This window comes from Astatotilapia calliptera, chromosome 23, assembly GCF_900246225.1.
Source record: "Astatotilapia calliptera chromosome 23, fAstCal1.2, whole genome shotgun sequence".
NCBI lineage: Eukaryota > Metazoa > Chordata > Actinopteri > Cichliformes > Cichlidae > Astatotilapia > Astatotilapia calliptera.
The window spans coordinates 30,871,362-30,883,416 of NC_039323.1; the positions used below are offsets into that span (position 1 = coordinate 30,871,362).

At 38.2% G+C, this 12,055-nt stretch overlaps 1 protein-coding gene across 2 annotated transcripts in view; it reads left to right on the forward strand.

Annotated features, from left to right (window-relative positions):
• Window positions 1-2,425: 2,425 nt before the first annotated feature.
• LOC113016306 (collagen alpha-1(XXVIII) chain-like) overlaps window positions 2,426-12,055 on the forward strand; it is a 41,904-nt gene continuing 32,274 nt past the window's right edge. For both annotated transcript variants that reach the window (XM_026159045.1, XM_026159046.1), the window contains exons 1-11: window positions 2,426-2,700; window positions 2,832-2,989; window positions 4,085-4,659; window positions 6,926-6,946; window positions 7,038-7,097; window positions 9,533-9,586; window positions 9,678-9,722; window positions 9,914-9,940; window positions 10,294-10,338; window positions 10,452-10,496; window positions 10,836-10,889. In XM_026159045.1, the coding sequence (XP_026014830.1) occupies window positions 2,839-2,989; window positions 4,085-4,659; window positions 6,926-6,946; window positions 7,038-7,097; window positions 9,533-9,586; window positions 9,678-9,722; window positions 9,914-9,940; window positions 10,294-10,338; window positions 10,452-10,496; window positions 10,836-10,889 (1,077 nt within the window). In that variant the 5' untranslated portion in view covers window positions 2,426-2,700; window positions 2,832-2,838. The remainder of the gene's footprint in view (window positions 2,701-2,831; window positions 2,990-4,084; window positions 4,660-6,925; window positions 6,947-7,037; window positions 7,098-9,532; window positions 9,587-9,677; window positions 9,723-9,913; window positions 9,941-10,293; window positions 10,339-10,451; window positions 10,497-10,835; window positions 10,890-12,055) is intronic.

Here is a 12,055-nt window from a genome sequence, read left to right on the forward strand (position 1 = left end):
GAAATTGACCGGATTTATTACCATGTTCATAATTTAGTAAGCGTAGTCTTTGTACTAAGAATTTATATATATATTTTTTTATCAATTATCTCATTTAATTCTAGTTTTGTTTTGCCTATTTTGTTCATTGTTTCTTGATCTTGGTGAGACACGTAGGCTTCTTCTAGGGATTTGATGTTTTTTTCTAATTCCTGAATATTTTTGTTTTCTTCTTTCTTTTTATGTGATGAGAAAGAAATTATTTTACCTCTCATCACAGCTTTCCCTGCTTCCCATCTGCTTCCCATAGAACAGATGCTGAAGTTCCGGGAGTGTCTTTATAGTCTAAATATAGAGTCCATTCTTTTTAAAAATATTTAATAAAGTCTTCATCTTTGATAAACATGTGAGAAAAAAAGTACATTCCTTACTGTTGGGGTGAAGGGAGCGCCATGCATCGCAAAGGCCAAAGTCGCTCATATACTGTTTGATTATATTTGGACTGCCAATTACGCTGAGTTCCTGCTGTATTGAGCCTATCCATTTCTTCATTTAGTCCAAGTGTTATTCCAGTTTCTGAGTTATGGGAGTCTGGTTCAAGTTATATGGTTAAACCCTGGGAATACAAAACTCCTCTGATCCAGTACTGCACAGATATTATAATATATTTCAGGAGCTATGAAACTTTTCTTTGGAACTGAAAAGGATTCATGTGGGTCCAAATTAGACCTACTGGTTCTGAACAATATAAATAAATGAATATTGAAAATTCCATCCAGATGTACTCTCAGAAATATATTACACTAGTATTTACCTGTAGACACTACATTGGTCTGTAAATATTCTTATTAGTTTACTTAGTTCGGAGTATTGTAAATGTCAGGAAATCAAGTCAAAGGAAAAACAGATAAGTGCTCTGGGTGTTTTCATAGGTGGATTCTGGTAACTTCTTTTGCACGGTGTGTTACTTTAAGAGTACGGAGCCCCGCAGGGGACATGGGAGAAAAAAAAATTAAGACGGACTTTTGCGAGATCTCGCAAAAGTTTTGCGAGATCTCGCAAAACAAACTTGGGATCTCGCAAAACTTTTGCAAGATCTCGCAAAACAAACTCGGGATCTCGCAGGCCACCAGCTCGAAGCCGACCGGGAGGTCGAGGCACGATGTGCCGGGAAGGCGGTGTTCCTCCTGGCTGTAGTAGGTCTCGACTTCCCGTTATCTCCGAAAACGTCGGAGCACTTTTGCAAATATGTGATGTCTTGTAAACCGAACAGGTATCTGACGTTTACACAACTACATTCACGCCTGAAAATATCTTAAAAGTGTATTTTGTGACCCAGAAAGAATAATATTACAACTAAGTAGCTGCCGCCATCGTTGGAATTCAACTTTTCAACTCCCGAGTTTGTTTTGCAAGATCTTGCAAAAGTTTTGCGAGATCTCGAGTTTGTTTTGCGAGATCCCGCGTTTGTTTTGCGAGATCTCGCAACGGGGCTGCTTGCACTGGTTAACCTACAGAAAATGACCATGGAGTGATTGTTCCCTTGGCTTGATGGAGACTTCAAGCTTTATTTTCTTTTACTCTTACTATTCCTTTTAGCCACAAATAGATTCTAAAAATCCAATATACATTAGCGGTATATTCAGACAGAAAAAACAATGAGCTAAATGTTTACCTCTGTTAATGGTGGGGTCCAAAATCTGAGCTAAAAGGCTGGACTTACAATTATCAGGTAAACACAAATATGAATAAATATTAAAATAATATTAAAATAAATACTACTGGCTTAGATGGAAGGCTAATAACATGTACAGCAGGGGGTCAATGGGACATTTTTAGATGAGCTTCTGTCATACATCTATAAACTGCAATGAGTTCACAGTGGCTCCAAGAGGCAAAATAGTTACCTGAAATAGCTAACCTGGACTTCAATGGTCCAGTCATATTGACAGTTAGATAATAGAGTAACACCAGTGGAGAGGCTACAGCTCAGGAGGTAGAGCAGGTCAACTACCAATCAGAAGGGTGGTGGTTTAAGCTCTGGGTACTCGAATCTGGATGACCAAGTATCCTTGGGCAAGGATAACACAAAAAAGCACTTAGGTGTATAAAAAGTGCTTGGATGAGTGAGGCATCTTGTATATTGAAAAACTAGATAGATTGCCCATTTTCTCACCAGACATATTATAATATCGTTATCTTTATGTCCTAAATTGCCCTACTGCCACAAAACACACTGAAAACACGGATAAATACTCACTTGGAACCCAACCAGCAATTACAAAAAAATGAGCTTAGAGGGAAAGGTTACTGGTTGCTCGATCATGTCTTTCTAGAATGTCTGTAACTGCCTCTCTACCCCACCCACACTCTCACCCAAAGGGAGCGATCATCAGAAAAAGGGCCGGACTTCTCTTCATTTAATGCAAGCTTGGGGATGGCTTGAATTTATGGGAGTCCCATGAGAGCCAGAATAAAGGTTTGGGGTTTTTCACTGCTGCTTCAGCTTCTGGTGTGACTATATGCTGCCTGCTGCATCTGGAGACTCTGCAACAACTTCTGCAACAGGCCAATAAACATGACGCACAGGACATGGAATCAAACTTACTCTGACTGAAGAAATTCTTATTTGTCCTATTTTAAACTTTTTCCTGAATTTCACTGCCAGGAGAGCTACGGAGTACAGGGCACAAGTTCTTAAGGAGTCAGCAACACTGCAAGGTATGCATGCTTGATGGCTGAGTCTTAAACATTTATGCTTGTTAAAGCTTGTTCTGTGAGTGTGTACAGGGTTTTGTGCGCAGTATTCAAATGCATCTCTTTTTTAATCGTTTTTCCTTTACCCCTGTTAGAGAAGTCATGGTCCCCTCCATGCACTGGCTCCTGCTGCTGTGGGGACTTCAGGGTCTGTTGGCACAGGACTATGAAGAAGGCGATGAAGAACCAGCGGTAACCCCTAAGAAGAAGAACAAAGTATATTCTTCAAACTTCATACCTCCAAATGGCAAATGTAAGTTTTTTGTTTCAAGAATTTCTAAGAAAACCAGAGTCTACTTTTTTTCTTTTCCACTAATACTCTAATTTGGAGGAAGTGGTGTGGAATTTGTTCAGGTAAGGAAACAGTACAGCTACAGGTGTAAAAAGTAGAACATGATATTCAACAAGGACATCGCTGCAGGATGCAATCCACCTGGATTGATCGTATCTCTGAGGCTTCTCAGAATCATCCATCTCCCTCGTGACCATTCAGTGCTCTGTTACCCAAACGTTTTATTCGCTCAGAGTCCTGTTTCCCCAGGCACATTCTCTCTGTGACATATTCCCGTGAAGATTAATGTGATTTATCCTCAGCCTGTATTAGATCTGTGACCTCCTTCCACCAAGGTTGGTGCAGCAAGTTGAGTTACTTTTATTTTCTTTTTAAAATGACATGTCACATTCACAAAGTCATCACACTGTTCTGGAAAAGCGATCAGCCTATAACAGTCAATAAACCTAATAAATCACCTTTCCCCCCTCTAGAGGACAGTCTGATAAAAATGTCACCCCTAGTAATGAAATTTGTTTGACTGTGATCAGTGGGGTCTTTGCATTTGGCTGGTATCATTAAAATGAAAATTTCCAGCCAACAAATACAGGAAAATTCATTGTATCCAGAGGTTTGCTGTGAAGCTTAACAGCTGTCCTGTAACAGTGAAATGCAACATGTGCTTTGTTTGCTAAATACTTACTTGGTCCTTTACGCTCTGCATTTTAAATGTTAAGCATTAGTTGATATCACTCATTGGTTATATATATATATATATATATATATATATATATATATATATATATATATATATATATATATATATATATATATATATATATATATATATATATATATATATAACATAATGTAATATGTTAAACATAATATAATATAATGCGATTCGATTCTGACCTGAGGCCCTTTGCTACGTGTCGTCTCTGCTCTCTTGTCTTGTTTTCTCCTGCCTCTTCACTAATAGCTTCATTAATATTTAAAAGCTGAGAGATTTCAGTTTAAGGCAGCTGATATTTTTGCTATTGCATGTTTCATAAAGCCTAACTCCTCTCTTTGCAGCGCTTGTTGATGAGGACTGCAGTTTGGAGATAGCTTTTCTTATCGATAGCTCAGAGAGCGCCAAGGACAACCATGCCCAGGAAAAGCGCTTTGCCTTAGACTTGATGGACCGGCTGCAGGGCCTGCGGCTGCAGACTGGACGGGGGTTGAGTTCCCGTGCAGCCCTCCTTCAGTACAGCAGTCACGTCATCATAGAGCAGACTTTCAAACAGTGGCGAGGCACAGAAGACTTTAAGGCCCGAATTTCTCCAATTGTGTATATTGGCCACGGCACCTACACCACCTATGCCATCACTAACTTGACCCGCATCTACTCAGAAGAGTCAGATACCAGCAGCGTAAAGGTGGCCATTCTGCTCTTTGATGGCATCTCTCACCCAAGGAACCCAGACATATTTTCAGCTGTGGCTGATGCCAAGAACCAGGGTGTCCGTTTCTTTGCCATAGGAATCACGCCTGAAGCCAACGAGCTGGCTAATAAAGCACAGCTGCAGCTAATTGCTAACTCTCCAGCTTCCCGCTACCTTCACAACCTGCAGGACAGAAACGTTGCGGAAAAAGTTATTAAAGAAATTGTGAGTAAAAACAACATTTAGTTTTTGCTTGTTTTGGATTGTATGCTACAGACTGGCTTATTAGCTTTTTATGGTACACTGCAATAAAAAAAAAAAAATTTGCCCCCTTTCTTGATTTTTTAGTCTTTGGCATTTGTCACACTTACATGTTTCAGATAATCAAACAAATTTTAATATTAAAAAAGATAACCAGAGTAAACACAAAATGATGATTTAAGTTATTAAGCTGTAATGCTGCCCAAGCCTTCCTATGAGACAAGCCTTTATGTGTTTTTCTGGCTTGGACTTTTCCCACGGATGCCATTTTTGTCCAGGCTTATTCTTCCTGTTGAACCCTGACCTTAACTGAGGAAAGTGAAGATTGCATTTCTTTAGATGTTGTTGTTTAAGGAGCTTGGAAAGAAAAGCGTCTGCACTTGTTTAAGTTTCTTGAAGACGTTTCACCTCTCATCCGAGAAGCTTCTTGAGTTCGTAGAGAGTCCCAGATTTTAAGCCCTATGGGAGTGTCATGCACCCCCTACTGATCCTCTACCTAATCACACGAGCCAAGGTGTGAAAACGGGTGTGATAAGGTAGAGGATCAATAGGGGGTCCATGACCCTCCTTAGACTTCGATGACCTTGATGACTGAGAACCTTTACAGACATTTAGATGTTGTTCTGGGTTCTTTTGTGACCTGTTGTATTAGTTATTGAGGCACTTTTGGACCACTGTTTCTAGTTTTCTCCATTTGTGAATAATGGCTCTTCATGTGGGTCAGTAGAGTCCAAAGTTTTTCCAGACTCTGTTCTTGACATTGTTTTTCAACAGTTTTTTTTTGTTGTTGTTTTTTTTAAAGAAAGAGTCATGATGTGTTAGTTTCTGAGATCATTTAGCAAACAGGTTTGTCAAACAGGTTCTTTTTAAGTGATTTCAGGATTTATCGAGTATGGCATTAATCAAGCCTGGGCATGCCTAGTGAAAATGAACTAAGCTTTGGATCCCCCCCCCCCCCCCCCCCCCCTTAAATAATCATTAAAGAACCACATTTTGTATTTATTCATGTTGCTTTTTCTCATGCTAAAATGTGTTTAACCTGATGCAAAATTTCATTTTTTGCTTTTTGGGGGTTTGACAAATACGCACTAACGCTAAGAAATCATGCAGGGTGCAATTAATTTTTCATGGCACAAAAATATAAATTGCCCAATTATAGTTTTCTAAATACATTTTCATTTAAGCACCTTGGAAGAAAAGCCTACGCTCATGCATGTTCAGACTTACAAGTTATCATTCTGAACTGGCTAGAAACCATATACCTACGGCTCTTACACTGCTTGTGAAATTGCATGTATGTTTGATATTTGCCTGTTTCCAGAGGGGAAAAGAATTATGACAGATAAAATCTTCAAAAAGCCATTATGCAGACAGATGCTTTCCAAATCAAAAGTCTTTAGTATCTCAAGGCACTGAATAAGCACTTCCACTGCTGCTGCCATTGTTACCACCCACTGCTTTGATTTCTTGCCTTATTGCATCCCCTATGTACACCTGCTACCGGCTGCCATGGTAATAGATCTGCTGTCATTAGCAATAAAACTCTGTAGAGAAACGTGATGAAACTAAGAAACATTTTATGTTGACTTAAGTTAGGTAAGTTAACTTTTATAAGTATTTCTGCCAAGACAATTGCAGCATGTGTTGCTCTGAAACATTCTCCAGACATGCTTCCAGGCTACTGGCAGCAACATGTGCTTCACATTATAACTCTTTGTGGGAAAATTGGGTGCAGTAAATACAGCAACACAGCAAACCCATGCAAGCATGCTTCATCATTCAACAAGCCCCTCAAATGCCACTCAGGCTTCAAACTTAAGCTTTACTGTTGACACAGGTGGTACACATGACAAAGGAAAATCTTTATGGAAAACCTGCACCGAGGTTCCCAGAACACTGGATCTGACAGACTGAATTCTCATGGCATGCAACAGCCCAGCAGCATCTACACTCACGACTTTCATCTCATTGCCTTGTACAGTCAGCATCTGTATGTCATAATCATGTAGTCCTGTCCCAGCTGAGAACTTGTCTTTTATCTTTAGTTCCCATTGAACAGCAACACTCAGGTCCTCTAATAACAGACGTGTCTTTAGATGTGTGTTTTGAAGCCAGAATACTGAGAATATTGTCTTACCTTCAATTTTGAGCTACTCTGTTGAATTGTATAAATGTAAAAAAAAAAAGAAGGTTACAACATCTTGATATTGTTCTGCTTCTTCCATCACAGACGGCTGTGGCTGATGAAGGGGTAAGTCTTGAGCCTCATGTTTTTCCAGACATATTTTGTTATATATGCCCCTGTATGGTCCATCTCACTCTTCTTCTCTTGTTTTTTGAAGTGCCCCCTGCAGAGCAAATGTGCATGTGAGAAGGGTGAGAGGGGACCCAGTGGACCTGCTGTGAGTATGCCAACATCTATGGAGCAGAAAAGTGTCCAATAATCAATAATTACTAAATAAAGTATTTAATATGTAACTAGATAAATAAAATTGGGTAACATTGCCTTTTTTCTTATGTAACAACACAAGGAAAATAACTGCATTTTACATATAAATAAAAGATAAATATTTAATTTAATTTTACAGAGTTGCTCAAAACCAGGTGTGAGAGGTGTGACCTCTATAAAAACAAGGATCTTGAATGTTCACTAGTCTGTAGCATTCAGATATTTGTTAACACAAAGCAGGAGACTCATCATCAGTAACCTTAAAAAAATCAATCACTGTTCTGCATCAATCTAGAAAGAGTTATATGGCCATTTTCAAATAACTTGTAGTCCATCATTGTACAGTGAGCAAGATTATTGAGAGCAGAAAATATTCACAAATTCCCAAACTTCACCCAAATGTCAAATATTGCAGTGCTCAAAGAAATTACTAAAAAAAAAAAAAGCCCAAGAGCTACTTTTCAGACTTTACAGACTTCAGTTAGCATGTTTAATTTTAAAGTTGTTGCCAGTACAGTTAAAAAATTGACTGAGCTATCAAAATTACATATACTGGCTCATATATATATATACGTATATATTTGGCTGGATGTCCTTTAGTAAGTCAACTCTGCACCAGATGCTTCCTGTATCATTCTGATGGATATTTGACCAAACTTGTTTTCATAGGTCATTTAAATTGGTTGGTTTCCTGATAGAGACCCTGTTTTTAATCATAGTTTCAATATGGCTGAGGTCAGAGCTTTGAGATGCCCACTCCAAAAAGTTAATAGTTTGCTTTATCTTGCTTGTGTTATCTATTCAAAAACCAGTTTTGATGTGGGTTTGGGATCATTATCATGTTGGAACACCCAAATATGTCCACGTTTCAACTGTTTACCTGATGATTTTAGATGAAGTTAAAGAATTTGGAGTTGGTCCTCTTCATTATTTACTTTTTGTAATGTACCAGTATCGCTGGCAACAGAAAAGCCCCAGAGGCTAGAGGCTACTAGACAGTTGGTACAGTGTTCTAAGTTTTGAGCCTCACCCACCGAAAGCCTCCAAACATACCAGGGTTGGGGTTGTCACTCACTATAGAGCTCTGTTTAACAGAAGCAAATAACTGCAGCATTTGAATTCTAAATATCTTCTTCAGAGAAATACAATTTAGAAGAAGTTAAACAGTTTGAGTACACTGCTAAACAGCCTTTCTTCAGTTACATTTTTAGCTTTAGTCATTAGAAAATTGTATTTTCTGCTTTTCCAGATCAAAAAATAATAAATTAGAATGACATTTAAAAAACGCCACTATGTAAAAATTTCTGTAGTATAAAGTTATGAAATTATATTTAATAATTCATTTATCAATTTTCAATTGTTATCATTTATTTTACAGTCATAATCCATACTTTTCTACTGTGCTGAAAAGACATTGACGCCAAAACTGGCTTGCTTGATAACAAGCACAGCACAGATAACAACTCAGTGTCTATGCCAAAAGACTACTTGCACATTTTTGGAGGGAGTTTAGTAAATCTTATGGTTTTAAACAACCCTGAAGCAGTTAGAGTACATTCCTCTAGCGATTTTTTTCAGAAATGATCTAAATGTACATGAGAAATCTGCTGAATCACGTCTGTTAAAGCAACCCGTGAACTTTGGATTGTGTGAGGACACATCTCAGCAGATACAATGTTACAATGAAAGACCTCCTTTGCCTGCCAAAGCCATGTCGTGACAAGAGGATATCTTTTATTGTGGCGAGAAGGTCAGCTTCAATTAGACACTGCAGTTTTTCTTTGATGTATTTTCACAGGATGAGAACAGCGTAATTACCCTCTCAAACCTAATGCTCCAAAACCAAAGCTGTGTCTATCTGCACACACTGACGGAAACACTGTATGAAGACAGACACACACAAGAAGGCGTATACTTACAATGTAAGAGCATGCATAGTTCACAACACAAAAACAGCAAAAACAACCAGACGGTTTTTCGTCTACGGACTTACACTCGCATGCAGACCACATCTCTTTTGTCTCATCTGCTCCCAGACTCAGCGGCTGTGATGAACTGGAAACATGTTTCTGTTAAACAAAAAGAGCTGTTATACTGTGCATTGCAGCACAGCAATAGGAAGAAGGAAGGCTATTTTATTGGCCTTCGCTTCCACTGACAGCTGTTCAACATGCTGAAGGGTCTCCTGCAAGAGATGGCATGGGCCAGACTTAAAGGTGTATTGCTAGGTAGTTACAGTAAAATACAGTTATTCACTATCTGTACTGGGAATAAAGTTAATTAAATAAGATTTAATATATTTATTTTATACAAAGTATTAACAAACAGAAATGTTACTCTGTCGATGATTATGTATCTTTAACCTTGCTACAATGTTTTTCTCTACAGGGCAAGAAGGGTCGTCCTGGAGAGGATGGAAGCCCTGGCCCAAAAGGACAAAAGGTGCAGACTTGTATTTATTTCACACAGTTAAAGCACATGCAAACAACGTGGCCTGCCTTTCCTTTTTAAACTAAAATTCCCTTTTTCACAGGGTGAGATTGGGCTCGGTGGACTTCCAGGTCGAATTGGAGCAGAGGTGAGCTTAAATCAAGTTGGTAAGGTCAAGGCTAAGTCAAGACTGACAAATTCAGTGTGAAAGCCTTAACATCGCTCTTCCATAAATCTAATGATTTTAGAATGAGAAGAATGAAGTATTTTTTTGTTAACTGTATTCCAGCGCTTTTCTCTTTGTCTTTATCCTCCTGACGTGATGTTTTGTACACACAGGGAAAACCAGGATACAAAGGGGAGAAGGTAATGTATAGATTCTAGTCTCTCTTTATGTCTATCTCTCTGTCTTCATGGTTACGCAAACTTCCCCATGCTTGTGGGAAACTACAGAATTATATCCTCTGTACATGATATAATACAGTAATACTGGAAATGTGATGCAGTTCAGTTTTGTTTCAGTTTTACAACTTTGTTCAACTATCTTTGATGCCAATCTTGTGTTTACATATTTCCCATTGTACAATGATAAAGTTATCCTTGGGCATTACACTCTGTGTCATAAATGTGTCACAGAAAAACCATGGGATACAAGTCCTAAATTATGCATAATGATGCTATACTAAAGAACTCACCTAACACTTTTTATTCTATCACAGGGAGAGAGGGGGGAGTGTGGCACACCTGGAATTAAGGGAGACAGAGTATGTTGCAATTTGAATGTTGTGAAACAAATCTTATATGTGTGTTCAAATATTACAAAGTTGCTAAAGCACTGCTTGTGAATATGAAGCTTAACAAATGTCATTTATTACAGGGTCCTGAAGGACCAGTTGGACCAAGAGGAAATCGTGGACTTCAAGTAAATTTAAATTTTATTTCTCTTGGTATCAAATCACCTGTCAAAACATCCCACAATGCACTTAAGAATGATAAAAAAGAGGACAAATTTGTATCATTAAATTGTATGATATTTTTTAAATAGTGACTGTTAGTGGCAGGTACACATCAACAGGTGTAGCCTATCCATACAGCCTTAGCATGTTGTTGTTCAGGTCAGTAGGACATCAGGACAGTATTTTTATTTCAAAGATGTCGGTCTATGTTATCCATAATTAATTTACATTAACTTAATGTACTACTTCTGTCTACTACTTACTTATATATAAGTGTGTCACTCACACACTCATTTAACTTTTAGGGCTTATCCGGCCCACCTGGTGATACTGGACCTGAAGGTGTGATGGGCAAAAAAGTAAGTACTCCTCTGTCTCAATGAAGCCAATTGCAGTGGTTGACATGTTTGAAGCTTCCATCTAAAATACTGATTGTATGTAGTGTAGTGTAGCCTCGGTTCACATAATGGGTAGAGATCACTGCATCAGAGAAAGCCTCCAGCAGTCTAGGACTATTGCACCGTAACTAAAGGAGGATTCAGTGTGATCTGATCCAGCCCTGACTATAAGCTTTATCAAAAGCGTAGATGAGAGTACTTGAATGAAGAAGTTTGAATGGGTGGGTAAGTTGTATAAAATGCTTTGAGTTCTCAGAAAGAGTAGAAAAGCGCTATGTAAGAATCAGTCCATTTACCATTTACCTCACCTTATCCAGCCCTAACTAAGCTTGATTACAAAGGAAAATTTTAAGCCTTATTCTAAAGGTAAACAGGCTGTCTCGTGGGAGTTTGGCCCACAGAAGAGATGCTAGACTTAACGGGGAGCCAATGAAGGGAAACCAATATGGGAGAAATAGGCTCTCGCTTTCTTGTCCCTGTAAGTACTCTTACTGCAGCATTTAGGTTCAACTGAGGGCTTTTCAATGAATTGTTAGGATATTCTGATAGTCCAGCCTACATTCAATGTATTAACTTGTTTTTCAGGTGATTGGCTATTCAGAGTAAGTATCTGGTTAGTGTTGATGCAACCCCACTTTGATTAATACATCTCCAAATGGATACAGTAGATTTAAGTCATTTTAAGGTGGCTGGATTTAAAGTCACACAATTCATGTGAAATAAACGGTTAATGTGTTTTATTTATTGCTTTTCTTTAAAAAAAAAAAATTTTCTTGTTACACACAAAAAATGTGTTGATTTTCTTACTCTTCCAGGTGTCCAATAAGTTAACCAGTAACTGACAGGTTTAGCCAGAAGGTAATAATTAATGTGAAGACAGAAAATTGACTAAAAGAAAAACAGTTTATAAGTAAGAGCAGAAAACAAATGTTTGAAAAACATGGCACAGGGAAATTAAAAGTTATGTTAAAAAATGGGGAAATTACTTAAGAAAAAGAAATGAAATAAAACCGTTAGATGTCCCAATGAAAACACTGATGAGAGTAAAAATTCTCCAAAAAGCACCAGCATCACTGGTTGAGTTGAAGCTTAAGTCACCTGTGTAGGTAAACCTATACCCATGCAGG